Source organism: Lepidochelys olivacea (genome assembly GCF_965140295.1).
Source record: "Lepidochelys olivacea isolate rLepOli2 genome assembly, chromosome: 8".
Lineage (NCBI taxonomy): Eukaryota > Metazoa > Chordata > Testudines > Cheloniidae > Lepidochelys > Lepidochelys olivacea.
The window spans coordinates 87325264-87344445 of NC_140418.1; the positions used below are offsets into that span (position 1 = coordinate 87325264).

The window sequence follows — 19182 nt, forward strand, 5'->3', positions numbered from 1 at the left end:
AAATTAGCGATTGGCTGTTTCACCCATTGCTCCTACTTGCAGATGGGGAGAGGAGGTTGAACTGAAAGGAGTGATCTGTACCATTATGGCTGCCACCCTCACCATCTCCTGGTACCCTGGGATGCACTTTGACACCATTAGGTCTCCGTCAGCGTAATTCTGAGATGATCTGATCAGATCTGGTCAGAGAGAGAAAGGGGGACTTAAATGACATTCACCTCCAGTGGCTCTGTCTGCATTCTGAACACCACCTGGAATATGAGACTTTGGTTCCCGCTGTCACCCCACACTCTCATGTCATTTTTCTTTCCCACCTTTTCTTTTCTATTCTATTTTGTGCCTTCTGTTTAATAAAAGTTTTAGCTGGCCAAGTCTGTCTGTCTCTCAGCACTGCAGTGAGCCTGTGACTAGGGGGCAGTTAACAGCAATGTTTTAAACAGCCAGCCTGACACTAGTACAAGTTTGCCAAGTCTCAGAGTAGCTGATAAGATCGGTGCTGTGCCCGTGTTTCTCTAGCAGTGAGATTGCAAATAAGAAACATTTACAAGTCAGTACCAGAGACAGAAGCTGCATTTTCTGTCCTTGCTGTTATTTTGTGTGTGTGTGCGCGCGAGAGAGAGAAGGGAGGGGGGGGAAATCTGGATCAGACTTTAACAGCAACAGTTCCAGCCCATCTCAACTGCTTTTCTCCGGAAAGGACAATTAATTATTACCATCTAAAGACTGTCACAAGCTTTTTTCCCTATAAAACCTGACAGCTGAAGGGAAGAGGAATAAGGGTTATTTTTAAAGACCCCTTACAGAATAGTTAAAGGAAACTATAGTGTTTGCTCTAAATAAATAAACTTGTTCTGTTACAGAATGTGCACACTTACTTTTGGCCCACAATGCTCCAGTAAAGGTGAAAAATGCTCAGGGATGGAGTCCTCTTGCAGAAGCCATCAGCTATGGAGACAGACAAATGAGTAAGAAACCTTAGCTGATTACTTGGTTGATGTAAACAAAGGTCGGTCTTAGCCTAAAAGAAAAGGAGTACTTGTGGCACCTTAGAGACTAACCAATTTATTTGAGCATAAGCTTTTGTGAGCTACAGCTCACTTCATCAAATTGGTTACTCTCTAAGGTGCCACAAGTACTCCTTTTCTTTTTGCGAATACAGACTAACATTGCTGTTACTCTGAAACCTTACTTAGCCTAGGAAATGAAGTCTGTTTAGCTGTCATGAAGTGTATTACTTGGCACCTCCTGTGGACAAAAACAGTGTTAATTGGTTGTTAAGGCTCCCTCTAAGGTTGACTGCAACTAGTTAACATTTATTTAAAATGCTACTGCCTTTGTCTACCCTGGACACTGTGGTGTTTTAAAATGCATTTTCTGTCCTTTGTTCGATTATTAAAAGCCCTGTTAATTAATATCTCTGCTAAACAGTTTTCCTAGTCCTGATAGCACCAGAATGGTAGTAAGATAAACTGTATTGAAATGAAGACCGAAATTAAGTATGTTTAAGACCTTGTTTTTCAGTGAATGTGAAAACCACAAACTGACCTTTTCTAAATAAGAGTGAAATCATAAACCAAGGTAGCAATGTGATTCACTCACATTCTGCTATTCCTTCAGTGTGGACCATTGGGACATTTTAATGCCTCTTAAAAGTTAATAATCAACCAGCTATGTGTTAAATACATCAAGTGCAGTTTCTAGTTGTGATTAATGAGGGGGAATGTGTGTGCAGATAACATGTAACCACTGGCAGTGGGATACTACTTTTGTCATTGGTTCTCTGCTGACCCGGGGGGGGGGGGGGGGAGGACTATGACACACTAAGGGCTTGTCTACACTGGCAACGTTAAAGTGCTGTTTAATCGCGGCACAGCGCTGGGAGAGAGACAAATGAGTAAGAAACCTTAGCTGATTACTTGGTTGATGTAGCGCTCTCAAAAAACCACCTCCATGAGGGGCCTAGCTACCAGCGCTGGTGCCCTGTCTACACTGGTGCTTTTCAGTGCTGAAATTTGCTGCGCTCACGGGGTGTTTTTTCACACCCCAAAGGGAGAAAGTTGCAGCGCTGTAAAGTGCCAGTGTAGACAAGTTCTAAGTCACAAACTGTGTTGAGTGAGTTACTTATCCATTCTGCTCTCAAGTGAAGCAGTAAGGGTCAAAATTAGCCCATTGCCACCTGTTAGTAGATAGCAGTTAAGTACTGCACTATTTGCTTTTTTTACTGCTTCTCATAGCACACAACTTAAGGCTTGGCTATACTTCCATTTTATAGCGCTCTAACTTGCTGGCTCAGGGGGGTGAAAAATCACCAGGATTACCAGGAGCGGTGGGAGAGCTGTCTCCCAGCGCTCACACGTGACCACACTCGCACTTCAAACACGGGAGCGCTCCCGTGACAGTGCTTTGAAGTTTCCAGTGTAACCATGCCCTTAATGTTTTGCTGCTTGTTTGTAAATACTACCAGCATTTTAAACACAAGGCATTCCTCTGTGCTGAGGGAGTCTCCCCACAGAAGTAAATGTTAATGTCTTCCACTGACACATGTCCAGTAGCGTGCCAGCAAAAATGGGATGCAGCTAGAAATGTTACCATGAATTTACAGATACCGATTTTGTTGCAAAGCAGTATTACTGAGGCTTTCTTGCTGTTGTGATTCAAATAATATATATATATAAAAATGAGATATTTAAAATGTCTGATGAAACAGACACTTGCTTACATTTTTCAGTATTTGAAAAGCTCTGGAAGATGAGTCCCTGCCCTGAGGGGTTCACAATCTGAGCAAAATATTTGATTTACGGTACACTTCTGTTTAGTTACAGCACTCCTAAGGAAGCTGAAGCAGCAGTCCAGGGAAAGTGTTGAAGAAAAGCGACCTCGATTATTAAAAGCCCTCAAAGAGGTAAGCTTAAGGAAACTATTGATAAATGACAATTATTCTTTTATGATGTTGACACTGAGCCACACTATCGTGTCCCTGCCACTCTGCAGCAGAGCCCATTTCAAACCACGTAACCCGGTACAAAAGGTGGTCCACCACCTGATGCAGTGGCTGCCAAATTCACCACAGAGCCTGCGCCTAGCTGGGAGCCCCCTTCTCCCCCCTTAATCCTCGAATCTGCTCGGGAGGTGCCACCTTTCAGCTGCTTGCCTCCTGAAGCCCAGAGCCTCGCCTCTGCCCCCGCCCCCACCCCTGTCCCTGCCCAATCCACCTCCTCCTGCAATGCTATTGCTGCCCCGGGGTTATTTCTTTCCCTTTTTTTGCGGATTCCCCCCAAGGAGCAGCCTTTGCATTTTCCTGCCGCAGTCCATTAGGAGCTGCAATCTTCCCTCCGCCGTCCCCTTCTACCCCAAGGCTTGAGATGGACCTAATATCTTTAGCCTGTCAGACGCCCCGTCGGTGGTCCGCACCCTGCCTGCCCGCCTCAGTGGACCACGAGGCTGTACCAAGAGCCCCACCAGGGAATAACCGGGAAATCGCAACCCCACCCCCCATGAGCTACGAAAAGCATTGTGGGAGTTTTTAGAAGACATCCATGGCTCCCGCAACAGGGTTCAGCTAGCTCTCCAGTTATGGGGGGACTTTGATCAAATCCTCCAGGCCACAAGGGGCCTTATAAAGGAGGGTAGAGGGAAAGGAAGGCACGGTGCCGCGGCCTACGGGCAGGCCTGCAGCTTCCGTGATGATTTACTCACTTACGGGATGGGTCATGGATTGTTGCGCGACCTGCTGGGGGCCGCGAACACCCCCGCCAACAAGGAACCCCCACCCCCCAGCCCTCTGCATGACGCCTCTCATTATCGCAACTTTGAACACTAGGGGCTGTAGGATGGCTCTCCGCAGGTCCCAGGTGCTCTCTTACCTTCAGGAGGGGGGGTACTCTGTGGTTTTCCTGCAGGAGACCCATACGGATCCAACCGCCGAGGACAGCTTGGGGGACGGGGTCTACTTTAGCCACTTCGCAATTTGACAAGCTGGAGTGGCAACCCTGTTCTCCCCCAACCTACGGCCTGAGGTGCTAGGGGTCACTGAGGCCATGCCGGGCCACCTGCTGCATCTCCGAGTCCGTATGGAGGGGCTCGTGGTCAACCTCGTTAACATCTATGCCCCGACGACGAGCCCGAAGCGGCCGCAATTCTATCAGCAGGTGTCCAACTTCCTCGGCACCCTAGATTCTCACGAGTGCCTAGTCCCGGGAGGGGACTTTAACACCACCCTCGAGGAGCAGGACCGCTCAGGGGCCGAGCTGAACATTCTCCGAGGAATAGTTGAACATCACTCCCTAGTGGACGTCTGGCGTGACCACCACCCAGATGACACTTCCACGTTCACCTTTGTCCGGGTGGAGGCCCATCGGTCACACTACTCTCGGTTGGACCGTATTTATTTATCCCGTTTCCATCTTTCACAAGCCCGCTCCTCCAACATTCGGCTGGCCCCTTTTTCCGACCACCATGTAGCCACCATAACAGCCTCCCTCCGTGCAGAGAGGCCGGGGCCGGCCTATTGGCACTTTAACAACAGCCTGTTGGAGGATGAGGGCTTCATGACGTCCTTCCGGGAGTTCTGGCTGGCCTAGCGAGAGCAGCGGCATGCCTTTTCCTCGGCGTGGCGATGGTGGGATCTAGGGAAGGTGTGCGCCAAGCTCTTCTGCCATGACTACATCTGGGGCACCAGCCGACGGAGAAATGCTGCGATAGAGCAGTTGGAATGGGAGGTCTTAGAGATGGAGAGGCGTCGGGCCGCCAGCCCCGAGGACCCGTTCTTCTGCGGAGTGTGCCGGGAGAAGCGGGAGGAGCTCCGGGCCCTCGAGGACCATCGGGCCCGAGGTGCCTTTGTTCGATCCCGCATCCGCCTCCTTCGGGAGATGGATTGCGGCTCCCGTTTCTTCTACGCCCTGGAGAAAACGAGGGGGGCCAAGAAACACGTCACCTGCCTTCTAGCAGAAGATGGCACCTCCCTCACGGATCTGGTGGAGATGTGTGGGAGGGCCTGTGACTTCTACACAAGCCTTTTCTCCCCGGATCCGACCGATCCTGGCGCTTGCAGGGTGCTCTGGGAGGAACTCCCCACGGTCAGCGTGGGCATCCGAGACCGACTAGAGCTGCCTCTCACCCTGGCCGAGTTCTCGGAAGCCCTCCGTCGCATGCCCACCAATAAATCTCCGGGCATGGACGGGCTGACCGTGGAGTTCTACCACGCTTTCTGGGACATCCTTGGCCCAGACCTAGCCACTGTCTGGGCCGAGTCTTTGCAGGGCGGGGTCCTCCCTCTTTCGTGCAGGCGAGCGGTGCTCGCCTTGTTGCCGAAGAAGGGGGACCTCTGCGATTTACGAAACTGGCGTCCCGTCTCGCTCCTAAGCATGGACTACAAAATCGTAGCGAAAGCAATCTTGCTGCGGCTAGGGTCCGTGATGGCGGACGTGATCCACCCAGACCAGACCTACGCTGTCCTGGGCCGCAGCATTTTTGACAACCTATTTCTAGTCCGAGACCTTTGGGAACTCAGGCATAGAGACGGTCTGTCGTTTGCCCTCCTGTCTCTTGATCAGGAAAAGGCGTTTGATAGAGTGGACCATGGGTACCTCCTGGGCACTCTGCAGGTGTTTGGATTCGGACCTCAGTTTGTGAGTTTTCTCTGGGTGCTGTATGCTTCCGCGGAGTGTCTGGTTAGACTCAACTGGACCCTGACCGAACCGGTCAGCTTCGGGCGAGGAGTATGGCGGGGTGCCCCCCCCTCAGGCCAGCTGTACACTCTGGCGATCGAGCCCTTCCTCTGTCTCCTCCGAAGGAGGTTGACAGGGTTGGTGCTGCGGGAGCCGAAGCTGCGGCTGGTCCTGTTGGCGTACGCCGATGACGTGCTCCTCATGGTCCAGGACCCGGGCGACTTGGCACAGGTGGAGGCTTGCCAGGCCATCTATTCGGCAGCCTCCTCCATCCAAGTCAGCTGGGTTAAGAGCTCTGGCTTGGCGGTGGGGGACTGGCGGCGGGTGAACTCCCTCCCGCCCGCGCTTCAGACCATCCGGTGGAGCGCGGGTCCACTGCTCTACCTAGGCGTTTACCTTTCTGCCACGCACCCTTCTCTGCCAGAGAACTGGCAAAATTTAGAAGGCGGGGTGATAGAGCGGCTCCGGAATGGGACGAGGCTACTCCAATGTCTCTCCCTCCGAGGGAGAGCATTGGTGCTTAACTAACTAGTCCTCTCCACGCTCTGGTACCGGCTCAACACCCTGGTCCCGGCCCCGGGTTTCCTGACCAACCTCCGGACATCGATTCTAGAGTTCTTTTGGTCAGGAATGCACTGGGCCCCTGTTGGAGTTCTTCATTTACCCCTGAAGGAAGGAGGGCAGGGCCTGAAGTGTCTGCACACTCAGGTCTGTGTCTTCCGCCTCCAGGCCCTGCAGAGGCTCCTTTATAGTGCAAGTAGTTCGACGTGGAGCATACTGGCGCACGCCTTCCTGCACCGCTTCCAAGGGCTCCGATACGACCGGCAGCTCTTTTATCTCTGTCCGAGAGGTTTTCCGCGAGACCTCTCCAGGCTGCCGGTCTTCTACCAGGACCTCCTCTGGACCTGGAAACTGTTTTCAACGACCTGGTCCGTGGCGGCCACCGTGGGAGCAGATCTCCTCGCGGAGCCCCTGCTATACAACACCCAGCTTCGTCTGCAGGTGGCGGAGTCCCGCTCGATGCGCCAGAGTTTGGACCTGGCAGAAGTCACGAGAGTCTGAGACCTCCTGGACTATGACCGGGGAGACTGGCTGGATCCCTTGACGCTCGCTTGGCGCATGGGGCTCTCCAGACCTTGTACCCCCCGGCTCATACTTCAGGAGGTGAAGGCCGCCTTGACGCCCGCTGCTCGGGCTTATCTCAATCGAGCCGGGCGTGAGGGCGAACCCCGCCCACCCTCTACCCCAGGCCCGCTGGAGCTTTCAATTGGGCCCCTACCCCGTAGATCCCAACAAACCCCTCACCCTTTCACTGCGAGCCGGCTGCATGAACTGCAGCCGGTCAGCTTCCAAATTGTGCCACGGAAACATCTATACACACTCACGCATCACACCCTTCACGCCCACACCCTGGTGTGCAGCCCCGATACAAAGTGGAGGGACCTCCTGCCACCTTTGGAGGGTGAGCAGCCCCGGTGGGCCAGCCTGTATTCCACCTTGGTCCCGAGGCCCATCGGGGACATTAGTTGGTGGCTCCTTCACAGAGCTGTGAGCACAGGCGTGTTTTTGACGCGGTTCACCCCCATCCCGGATACTTGCCCTTTTTGCAACGTGAGGGAAATCCCGGCACACGTATATTTAGAATGTGCCAGGCTGCAGCCCCTTTTCCGGCTCCTCATGAATATTTTATTACGCTTTTGGCTACACTTTTCCCCTCACCTTTTTATTTACACACTCCCCATCCGTGGTCCCCACAAAGTCGCAGGATCTCCTGGTTAACCTCCTCCTAGCCCTAGCTAAAACAGCCATTTATAAAACCAGAGAGGGGAGGCTGGCCAATGAAGCGTCCTGTGACTGTAGGGCCATTTTCCAATCCTCAGTACATTCAAGTATCCGGGCGGGGTTCCTCTGGGCAGCGTCCACTGACTCCCTTGACGCCTTCGAGGAGCGGTGGGCGCTGTCTGAGGCTTTTTGCTTGGTGATCCCGTCCAGTTCCCTCCATCTGACCCTTTGATTGAGGGGAAGAGCGAGAGACCCCAGCCCCAGCCGTTGCCGCTGTGGATACCATCATCACTGTCACCTAGGAGGGGTCCTATCACATGTGGGTGTACGTCTCCCCACCCCCAAACCGCCCACCCCGCAGCCATGCCCATCTTGTTAGGAACTCTCAGGAGAGGAATAATTGGTGACACTGGGCGTGGCACTAGGTAACTCAGGTGAGTGGAAGACCATGAGTGTCGAGGAAGCCCCCCCACTCTGGGCCCAGGCTAGCCTGAACACTTCTCCCTCCTGAAGGCTGCTGTGTCATACCTTGCATTTGCTTTTGTTTTGTTGCATAGTTTTGCTTTATCCCTTTTGGTGATTTTTTGTAAGTGTTACACAAATAAAATTCTTTTCTGCTTTAAAAAAAAAAAAATTACTCTCCTGTAGCCATCCGGCCCGACCCTGTCACATGGGGTATTCCTCTTTCACGCTAACACAAGATCATTTTTCTAATCTCCATGTTGAGATTAGAAATGGATGAATATCTCAAGTCGTTATTTAAAAAAAATGCTTGAAAAAGTACTTTACTCCTATCCCTTTTTGTTTTTGCTTTCTGCAACTATTCTGATGCAGAAATTTGAAGAAAGCACAATTTTGAACTTGTAAATATGAATGTTTATAATAGAGTTATATTTCTCACCATAATAGAGTTATACTTCCCTAATTATGGGACAAGCAGTGCTTCCTGACTGGGGTGTTCAGTCAAAGTAGCTGACATAGCCTGAATTTTTAATATTGGATATTTACAACAAATTGCTTGTCCCCAGGCCAAGAAAAGCTTGAATGATTGCAAATAAAGAAATTCAGAAATAAAGGTACTAATGGGCAGTTTAGCCTCTCAATTTGTAATTTCATCATATTCACTCTGCTCTAGTTGGAATTAAGAAATGTTAATTTAATTGTTTTTCAGATGATAACATTGAAGGAACGAACGCTAGATTTTTTTTTTTTTCACTGATACCCTGTCTTCGTTTTATCTAGCCTTTCCCAAGATGAAATTTGCATTTTGCGTGTCTTCCCAGAAATGTTAAACAGCTGTCAAGCTAATGATACATTCATATTTTTTTCACAGCTAGGTGACTTCTATCTAGAACTTCACTGGGATTTTCAAAGTTGGGGTAAGAGCTATACTACCTATCTTTATGTTCTGGTAGGTGCACAGAAAGGGAATCTGTAGTATCCCCCTAAAATTAGACTTCAGCATTGCTGAAAGAAAAAAATTAAACCCCATGGAGACCCCTCCTTCCTTTTAGATGTTGTGTGCAGAATTTCAAAGCCAATTTGGAATTGAAGCATGGAAAAATAAGCATCTGCTGAGCTACGAAAATTTGTTGAGCAGATGTACATGTAGCAACAACTTGGTATGTTACAAAGTAAATTGTGCTCTGTCTGTCGAGCTGGCACTGCACCTTTCTGTATAGGTGTGCAATATCAGAAAGGGCCAGACAGGGAGGGAACTGGGCCTTCTTGGTGTGGTGATGCTGAGGCCTGGTTCACTATGCCTTGATATGGTAGTCAGCCTTTGCCAGGGAAAATAGGAACCAGGAGTATAGCAAGAACTGTATTGTGGTTCCACCACCAATCTCCCACAATGGTGAGCAGCACAGCCTTGAGTGGAGTGCATCCTCTAATGACTTTCCCTAAACCATCCCATTCTGTTGATCTATGGTTGAGCCCCTCTTTGTGTAAATCCAGTTTCAGAAGAACAACATCCTGGACAGTGCATTTCAGAGCAATTATTCCTCTTCTCAGTAGGTTCAATTGACTCTGCAATTTGTTTTGTGCCTTTATAACACCACTCAGAACATTCTGGGGCATTTTTAACCATTAACTTTTTTACGGCTGTAAAACAAATGATGCTTTTAAAAATGCAGTCAGTTGTGTTATATCTGTCTTCTCACATATTAATATTATAAGACTGTCCTGATGCCCAGTTTCACTGCTGGTTTAATGTTCACTTGCGGTTTTAGATATAAGTGTAACTAATGGGCATAGTTCTATACTTAAAATACAGCAATATCTGAAGATGGGTGAAATTTGCAGTGTTTTATTAAATGTATATTGCTGAGAGACGGTTGCACAAAAGTACTTAGTTATATTTCTTATGTCTTGTTCAGTATTAATACTTTTCTTTTACACATATAGTGCCTTTACTTTCCCGAATTCTGCCTTCCGATGCGTGTAAAATATACAAACAAGGTATAAATATCAGGTAAGTAATATCAGTACTGGTTTGTACTATTGTAAACTTAAGTTATAAAACTAAGTGTTTATTACAGAACTCCAGCAGTGCAACTGAAATATCACTTTTGGTAGCGGTTTGAAGGCTATAATGGCTCCAGCCTGTAGAGCTTTCTGAAACAGTGTTATGCTTGCATGATTTTGTTTAAAAGGGCGTGGGAGGTAGAAGGAGTTTAAGTTGCACATTGTCCTTTTTAAAAACAATAAAAACCTGTTGTTTATTTAACAGAATAGAACTGCCTTGCAAATAACTGAGATCTGCATTCTGAGCTAGTTGTAAAGGTTTAGTTCTGTTTAAATTAAAAATTTCTTTATGTAATGGTTAGGTTTCGGGGGTCTGTATGGAAGTGAATCAAACAAGCATTTACAATTATTCGAATATCAAACAGGAGTGGGCTATTATTGTTGACTGTACTTAACTCTATCTTAGGGGTATAATTAGGAGTAATAAGGTAAAATTAAGGGAAGAAATTTAGTCAAGGAAAATCTGTAAATAGAGAGACCTGTTGCATAACAGTGTTTTGTAGGATGTGGGTGAAGTGCATTATAACTTATCCAGTTTCAAGTGACCAAGCATCAAAGAACACTCTAATGAAAAAAATCTCTTTTGACACAGATATCTGAATAAATCGTCTCCATTTATTGCCTTTTAGATTCTTTGGGGCCAAATCTAAATTCTTATTTGATTCAATTCTGTAAATACTTCCAAAGGCAGCTTAGGGTATGTCTACACTACGAAATTAGGTCGAATTTATAGAAGTCAGTTTTTTAGAAATTGGTTTTATATTTTCGAGTGTGTGTCTCCCCACAGAAAATGCTCTAAGTTCATTAAGTGCATTAACTCTGCAGAGTGCTTGCACAGTACCGAGGCTAGAGTCGACTTCTGGAGCATTGCACTATGGGTAGCTATCCCACAGTTCCCGCAGTCTCCGCTGCCCATTGGAATTCTGGGTTGAGATCCCAATGCCTGATGGGGCTAAAATATTGTCGTGGGTGGTTCTGGGTACATATCGTCAGGCCCCCATTCCCTCCCTCCGTGAAAGCAAGGGCAGACAATCATTTTGCGCCTTTTTTCCTGAGTTACCTATGCAGATGCCATACCACGGCAAGCATGGAGCCCGCTCAGCTCACTGTCACCGTATGTCTCCTGGGTGCTGGCAGACGCGGTACTGCATTGCTACACAGCAGCAGCAACCCATTGCCTTGTGGCAGCAGACGGTGCAATAGGACTGGTAGCCGTCATTGTGATGTCCGAGGTGCTCCTGTGTGAGGTCGATCAGGAGCGCCTGGGCAAACATGGGCGCAGGGACTAAATTTGGAGTGACTTGATCAAGTCATTCTCTTTAGTCCTGCAGTCAGTCCTATTGAACCATCTTATGGTGAACGGGCAGGTGATATGGATTGCTAGCAGTCCTATTGTACCATCTTCTGCCGAGCAGCCATGAGATGTGGATGGCATGCAGTCCTTCTGCACCGTCTGCTGCCAGCCAAAGATGTAAAAGATAGATGGAGTGTATCAAAACAAGAAATAGACCAGATTTGTTTTGTACTCATTTGCAAACACCCCCCCCCCCCCCCCGTCTAGGGGACTCATTCCTCTAAGTCACACTGCAATCACTCACAGAGAAGGTGCAGCGAGGTAAATCTAGCCATGTATCAATCAGAGGCCAGACTAACCTCCTTGTTCCAATAAGAACAATAACTTAGGTGCACCATTTCTTATTGGAACCCTCCGTGAAGTCGTGCCTGAAATACTCCTTAATGTAAAGCCACCTCCTTTGTTGATTTTAGCTCCCTGTAAGCCAACCCTGTAAGCCGCGTCGTCAGTTGCCCCTCCCTGCGTCAGAGCAATGGCAAACAATCGTGCATCTGAGTTGAGAGTGCTGTCCAGAGCAGTCACAATGGAGCACTCTGGGATAGCTCCCGGAGGCCAATACCGTCGAATTGTGTCCACAGTACCCCAAATTCGACCCGGCAAGGCCGATTTAAGCGCTAATCCACTTGTCAGGGGTGGACTAAGGAAATCGATTTTAAGAGCCCTTTAAGTCAAAATAAAGGGTTTCATCGTGTGGACAGGTGCAGGTTTACATTGATTTAACGCTGCTAATTTTGACCTAAAGTCCTAGTGTAGACCAGGGCATAGTGTGTTTTTAAAATCTTTGGAATAAGTGTTTTCTGATATTCTTGTCCATTGGAATGCAGCTTTCTGCTCTCCTAGGTGTTAAAGTTGGTTTTCTTAGAAGTCAGCTCAGATGATGCTCTTGACTAACATGTGTTGTAATTACTGAAGTGCTTCTAAAACTTAACTAGACAGTGATAACTAACTTAAATTCAAATGGTTGGAGAATGAATTTTGGTTAATTTCTTACTGAGTCAGTTCCAGGAACAAATAGTTCAATTGTACCCAACTATTTGTCATGTAACACATTCATGTCTCAGTGAGTTAAATATATTATTAAACATTATTTGAATTAAAGCTGATTTCAGATATTTAAAAAGTGACTGCTCTATAAAACATCAGTGGCAAACATTACTATAATTTCAGAGAACAAATATTCAAATTCTGAGAGGCAAGAATTATAAACCGTTTTGTTTCTACAACTTTTCCAGGACAGCTCTTTAATTAGCTGTAGTATTCTTTGTTGGATTCAAGTGTCTCTTCCTTTTAAGCTCCAAAATAAAAAAAATCAGAATAATAAATTATTCAGAGAAACTGCTGCTTTCTTTAAAGCTTTTAACACAGAAATATGTTCTGCCTTTTTAGGTCAGATCTCTCTGAGACCGGCCTAAGTCTCGTCTCTTTGCGCAGATTCTAATTGCATTAATGGTAATGGGAGCTGAGAGTGAATCTACACGAGAATACCCTATATTGTCTTGACTTAAAAAGATGAATAAATGGCATAACTGAGTTTAAAAATATAACTTAAGATCTAGTGGCTGTTAGACCAAACAAATCTGGTGGCTTTAGCTGTCTATAAAAACATGTATTTTGGAGGCAGCCCTCAGGACTTATATCAGGAAACACTTCATGCTCCACTCAACTCTTAATTTGACAGGTCAGTAGAAGTATTCCCTGTGCCTATGCTGCTGAAAGTACAAAAAAAAAAATTAAAAGGCTAGAAATAGTCTAGCTAAATATGACAAAAACAAGACAGTGCAAAGTTCACGCTGGTCCTTTTCTCAATTTGGGCCAGATCCTGATTCCATTACTTGCAACCTTGCTGCAATCAGTGAACTGTTCAGTAATCCTCACTCACATTGAGTAACATGTATCAGAATGTGGCCACTTATGTTTAGGGAAATTCCTCTCTGTGTATTTGCCAGGTAAAATCAGTCAGTATCCTGATACAATGCAGTTTTGAGGGCAAAAGGATGAAGTGGCAGCTTTTCTTAAAATGTTTTCCATTTGTAATTCTATTGTATTCCTACAATATGAAGGGAAAGCATTATCTTTTGCCATAAAAGTAACACAAATATCCCCGAACCATATTTGTAATGTAGGACTAAGTCACATTGAATTCTGTACATTTCACCACATTCATATAATTGAATGCTATAGATTTTCCTATGCATTTGTGCCACAACCTGTTAGTTTGCATTTATACAGATATCTTTATTACATTGGAATTTATTGTATAAGCAAAAAGTAGTAGTTTGTTGCCTATTTGTAGAAGTGAAATTTGCAATAATAACTGTATTAAAACAATGAAAATGTAGATTTTACTATACCACTTTGGGGGGGAAAAGCAATGCTTTTGGATGCTAATAGAACTCATTTGTATATTTGAACATTTCTGGATAATTCCTTTTGCAAAGGTGCTTTACCATGGGTATATTTCCACAGGCTTGACACAACTCTCATAGACTTTACTGACATGAAGTGCCAACGAGGGGATTTAAGCTTCATTTTCAATGGTGATGCAGCACCCTCTGAATCTTTTGTAGTTTTAGACAATGAACAAAAAGTTTACCAGCGAATACATCATGAGGTGAGCAACTGCATATATAGATGACATTAAACATGTTACCTTATACCTATGTGTTTTCAGCACTCATGAAATACTTATATTAAATGGGTATTCTCCTAAAAAGTCAGGGTCTGTACCCAACTAGGGTTTAAGTAATACTTAGCAATGAGGTAAGCGTTCTACAAGGAAATCTTGCTGATGACACAATGGTTGGGGGGATGGTAAATAATCAGGAGGACAGGTCACTGACAGAGTGAGCTGCATTGCTTGGGAAGCTGGGCCCAAGCAAACAATGCATTTTTAATATAGCCAAATGTAAGGTCATACATGCAGGAACAAAGAATATAGGCCATGTTTACAGGATGGGGACATGCTATCTGAAAGATATGAGGATTGTGGTGAATAATCAGCCAGACATGCCATGAGCTCTCAATGTGACACTGGTCAAAAGAGTGAGTGGGATCCTTAGAAATATAAACAGGGGACTCTCAAGTGGGAATAGAGGTTATATTGCCTCTGTTTTTGGCACAGGTGCAACTGCTGCTGGAATACTGTGTCCAGTTCTGGTGTTCCCAGTTCAAGAAGGATGTTGATAAATTGAAGAGGGTTTGGAGAAGGGCCACGAGAATGATTAAAGAATTAGAAAACATGCCTTATAATTATAGACTCAAAGCACTCAATCTGTTTAGCTAAACAAATAGAAGGTTAAAGGGTGACTTGAGCAGTCTATAAGTATCTACATGGGGAACCAAGATATGATAATGGGACTCTTAAGTCTAGCAGACAAACAAGATACAATGGCTGGAAGTTGAAGCTAGAAAAAATCAGAGTAGAAATAAGGGGTAGATTTTTAACAGTGAATGTAATTTAACTGTTGGAACAATTTACCAAGATGGTGGATCTCCATCATTACACTGTCCTTTTTAAATCAAGACTGGATGTTTTTTTCTAAAATACATGCTTTTATTTAAATTGGAATTAATTCAGGAAGTCCTATGGCTTGTGTTATGCAGGCGGTCATGTGTCCAACTAGGTAGATCAGTGGTTCTCAAAGTTTTATACCCCTTAAGTTTTGACCCCTTTCACATAGCAAGCCTCTGAGTGTGACCCCCCCCTTATAAATTAAAAACACTTTTAAATATATTTAATATCATTATAAATGCTGGAGGCAAAGCGGGGTTTGGGTTGGAGGCTGACCGTTCGTGACCCCCCCCCCCCCCCAATGTAATAACGTGATCCCCTGAGGGGTCCCAAGCCCCAGTTTGAGAACCCCTGGACTAGATGATCACAATGGTATCTTCTGGCTTTTATAACCTATGAACCTGTTTAGGCACTGTATGTAGCAAACAATCTGCATCAGCACAAAGTATGCGAAATACTGGATACTTTGAAGCCTCTTGAAGCAAAGACTTTAAGCTACTGTTTACATGGATAGTGATTGAAAATCAACAAAATGGGGCAAGGTGCTTTCAAATAATAACTTTAAAGCTTCTTAACTGATTTTAGACAGCTATCTGTCCCTTTCCACAGAAACAGGGAAAAATTGGAGCAGAGTTGTAAACGTATCGCAACATCAACCACTGAAGTTAGGGACCAGTGATGCTGTTTGGGGTTTCCTCCCCCCCCCCCCCCAGTACCAGACAAACTATGTTCGAATCTGTTTTTCCATTGGTGGTATAGTAATGTTAAACTAGTTGAGACTGTACACGTACACTGAATTATTAGTACATTTGGCTGGCACAGTTTTAGACCATGTGCCTCCTTCCGTAATACTAGTTGTATAAGGTACTACAATGCCAATGTTATAAGACATTTTTTGAATTATTCTAATAAAATAACTAGTTCTTGAAGCATCCGTAATTTTCTGGGGGAGAAAAATTTGTCCAATTAAAGTATAAGGCTTATTCATGTACAGTCTGCTTGTAAAAATGAGAAAGTTTAAAATAATCAGTAAGTACTGTTCAGTATTTTAGGATTTCTTTTGTTCCAGGAATCTGAGATGGAAACGGAGGAGGAAGTTGACATTTTAATGAGCAGTGATATTTATTCAGCAACATTATCAACCAAATCAATTACCTTCACGCGTGCCCAAACAGGATGGCTTTTCAGAGAAGACAAAACAGTAAGTCTGAACAGAGCCTCTCTGTCTTATCCAGCCCTTTCTTTGATACTGTGCTCAAAATAGCACTGGCAGACGGTGTTAATGCAAAAGAGGAGAGTAAGGAGTGTTTATTTGTCTTCAACATTTTTATCATGTTAAATCTCACCTCTCTTTGAGTTGTAAGCCAGGGAGGAAGAGGGTTTTTTACGTTCGTGGTTGAAGCAGAGTCTGTGCCAGACAGTGCAGGCAGTGTAAGAAACGTAGTAAAAGGATCTTGGACTCATTGTGAAGAGACAGGAAAGGAGACAGAAAAGTGCAGTATTCCACAGTAGAAGTAGGGAGTGAACAAGAGATTATGAAGACCTGAAGTCGGAAGTAGAGGAGTAGGCAAATTCAAGATCTTGTAATGAAGACTTGAGAATGAAGATGTTTAAACATGTTGCTATAGCTTGGACAGAATCAGTTTATAGATGCCACAGTAATAGTTGACATATTAAAACATTAGATAGAAACCAAAACAATGGCAGAAAGTATATTAATTCCTTTTCAGAGGATGGGATGAAGAGAAGTCATAGTGGTTATTGTTCAGGCACTCCTTTTATTATCTTTGGCTAACGAAAACACTTCAACTTAAAAACTCCCAAGGGCCATTTCTGATAGCTGACAGCATTTGCTAGGTCCCTTGTCAAACCACTCCCCTCTTGCCAGCATGCAGTTTTCAGCCAGTCTTTGCTTCATCTAGTTCTCCTACCAGCTCCCCATTCAGGGCAGGCAAGATGAAAGGTGAGGCAATAATCAGCTGACCTAGGTGCTCTGCCCATGCCTCTGACATTCCAGATCCCAGACAGCAAAGGCAGATACAAAGATTATGCAAGAATAGAACTTAATTAATTTTTTTTTAAAGCATACAGTGTAAAAATCCCATGGGATTCACCTGCAAAATGCAACAGTTAAAAGTCAGCTTAGTTAGTAGGCACTTCAGACACCTAGTGCTCTTTGGTGCACCAACTTTAACTGTGCTCTGGCTGATCATTTTTGAAGAAACACCTGCTAATTTGGAACTCTGGGTAGAAATTGAGCTCAATACACTTTATGCCCCTGTGTCTTCTGATTCCACCAAAATCTACACTAGACTGCACCATTGTCAGGTACAAACACAAAATACAGCTCACTGTATTTGCACTTTGCCAAGATACATTTAGAGCTTGCAGAAATCTACATTAATTTGAATTAACCAGGAGGAAAAACCCCAAACTCTCTACAATTGTTATTGCTCTTACAGCTGTAGACCCTGTGAAAATACAGAATGCCAGTACCTTATACTTGTTCAGGTTTGGTCATCTCCAAGAGGATAAAGCAGAGATAGATTAGGCCCACAAAATATCAACAGTGGTCAGAGAGATGGGGTTGGGGATTTACCTGTGATATTGGAGATGACCTACTCTAGGATTATTTAGTGCAGAAAGGCAGTTTGGGAGGGATGAGGCTAAAATATGGGAAATGAGGCCCTGATTCTACAAGCTGCTTTATGTTCCATTGAACACAGGAGGTGGTACTTAGCATTTCCTAAGATCAGGCCCTGAGGAATTATAAACAATTAAAGGAGTTAACAAAAATTGTGTGGGGCTACTATTTCTTATCTCATTCTATAAGAGTAGAGACATTCAAAGCTGTAAAGTAGAAAGTAATGCCATTTATAATTTTAAATTACCAAGCTGTATACAGTAATACCAAGAGTAATGGCAAATAATTTAGCAGTGTTTTTTTAAAGGATTAAATAAACTAACACTTCCTGCTATTCAACCTAGACACATGGAGAATCCAACCTGTCTGTGAGGTACTAGTGCTCACTTGTAAGGGAATGAAAGGAATGTTTTTCCTCCTTAGGTATAGATATACTGCCAGTTGTCTTCCTGTGTGGGGTAAGATTTTTGCCTTCTTTTGAAGCATTAGGTGATGTCACTCAAAAATTAGCTCCTATCTGAACACGTTCTTATAACTTACTTTTTTCCATTTTATATGCAAAAAATAAGTTCTGTATAAAATATCAATTGACACAGTCAGCTGTTCTAGAACGTACCAGGCACAGAAGAAAAACCATGTTTCCCCTTGCCATCTTCAGATTTGCTCTTTGGGAAATGCTGACATAAATAGATGTTTCTTGCTAACGTAAGTTTTTATCCCCAAAGAAATCCTTGCAAGGGCAATCAGTGTTTCTGCTGCACTTGCATTTACATTGTTGGAGATATTCAGTGTTAATGCAAGTCCTCTGTCAGTACAGGTGACTTAAAGAATAACATTCATTCTTATGTACTTACATTTATTTCCTTTCATGTATTACTCGTTTTAGTCTTTGAATATTCCTGTTTTAAGTTATTTTACCATAGCTTTTGAGTTCATTAATTCAAATATCTATCTTACAGGAAAGAGTAGGAAACTTCTTGGCAGACTTCTACTTGGTCAATGGACTTGTTTTAGAATCTAGGAAAAGAAGAGAACATCTCAGTGAGGAGGATATTCTTCGAAATAAGGCCATCATGGAAAGCCTGAGTAAAGGTGGTAACTTGATGGAACAAAATTTTGAGGTATAGTTAGCTTGTTATCTGTATAAATCTTAGTTTAAAACATCTGAACTGGTTTATAACTCTAATCAGTATGGTCTTTCCCCTGTAAAATTCCTTCTGATTATACTGAATATTTCAGTGAGTGATCCCTTGATCTTTCATGATGGCTTTTACAATAAGGTGGAGTTCTTTCTAGCTGACTGAATCAGAATATTTTCATTTTCTATTTGGCAGGATTTTTTGGTTCTAGTTTAGAATGTTGCTTTGAAGGTCATCTTTTTGTTAGTGCTGTTCCCCTCTAGAGCACTTTATAGAGGTGGCAGGCAGATTTTATCCAAGACCTGGTTTCTGGGTGGTTCCTTTTTTAAGTACCTTATCGGGCCAATTGGTTAGAGCTTTGGGCCGGATTAGCCTTAAAATGTAGGTTTCAGAGTAACAGCCGTGTTAGTCTCTTTGCAAAAAGAAAAGGAGTACTTGTGGCACCTTAGAGACTAACCAGTTTATTTGAGCATGAGCTTTGGTGAGCTACAGCTCACTTCATCGGATGTAGTTTTCCTCTTTCCTTCATGAACTGGGAAACGATTCACCAAATAGTTAGA

At 44.5% G+C, this 19182-nt stretch overlaps 1 protein-coding gene across 1 annotated transcript in view; it reads left to right on the top strand.

Annotated features, from left to right (window-relative positions):
* The window catches only part of ANKRD13C (ankyrin repeat domain 13C), a 46783-nt gene that overhangs the window by 15843 nt on the left and 11758 nt on the right, over positions 1-19182 (top strand). Inside the window, exons 3-9 of the mRNA XM_084637116.1 lie at positions 861-965; positions 2817-2902; positions 8782-8827; positions 9855-9921; positions 13795-13939; positions 15909-16040; positions 18443-18604. Coding sequence (XP_084493242.1) covers positions 861-965; positions 2817-2902; positions 8782-8827; positions 9855-9921; positions 13795-13939; positions 15909-16040; positions 18443-18604 — 743 coding nt within the window. The remainder of the gene's footprint in view (positions 1-860; positions 966-2816; positions 2903-8781; positions 8828-9854; positions 9922-13794; positions 13940-15908; positions 16041-18442; positions 18605-19182) is intronic.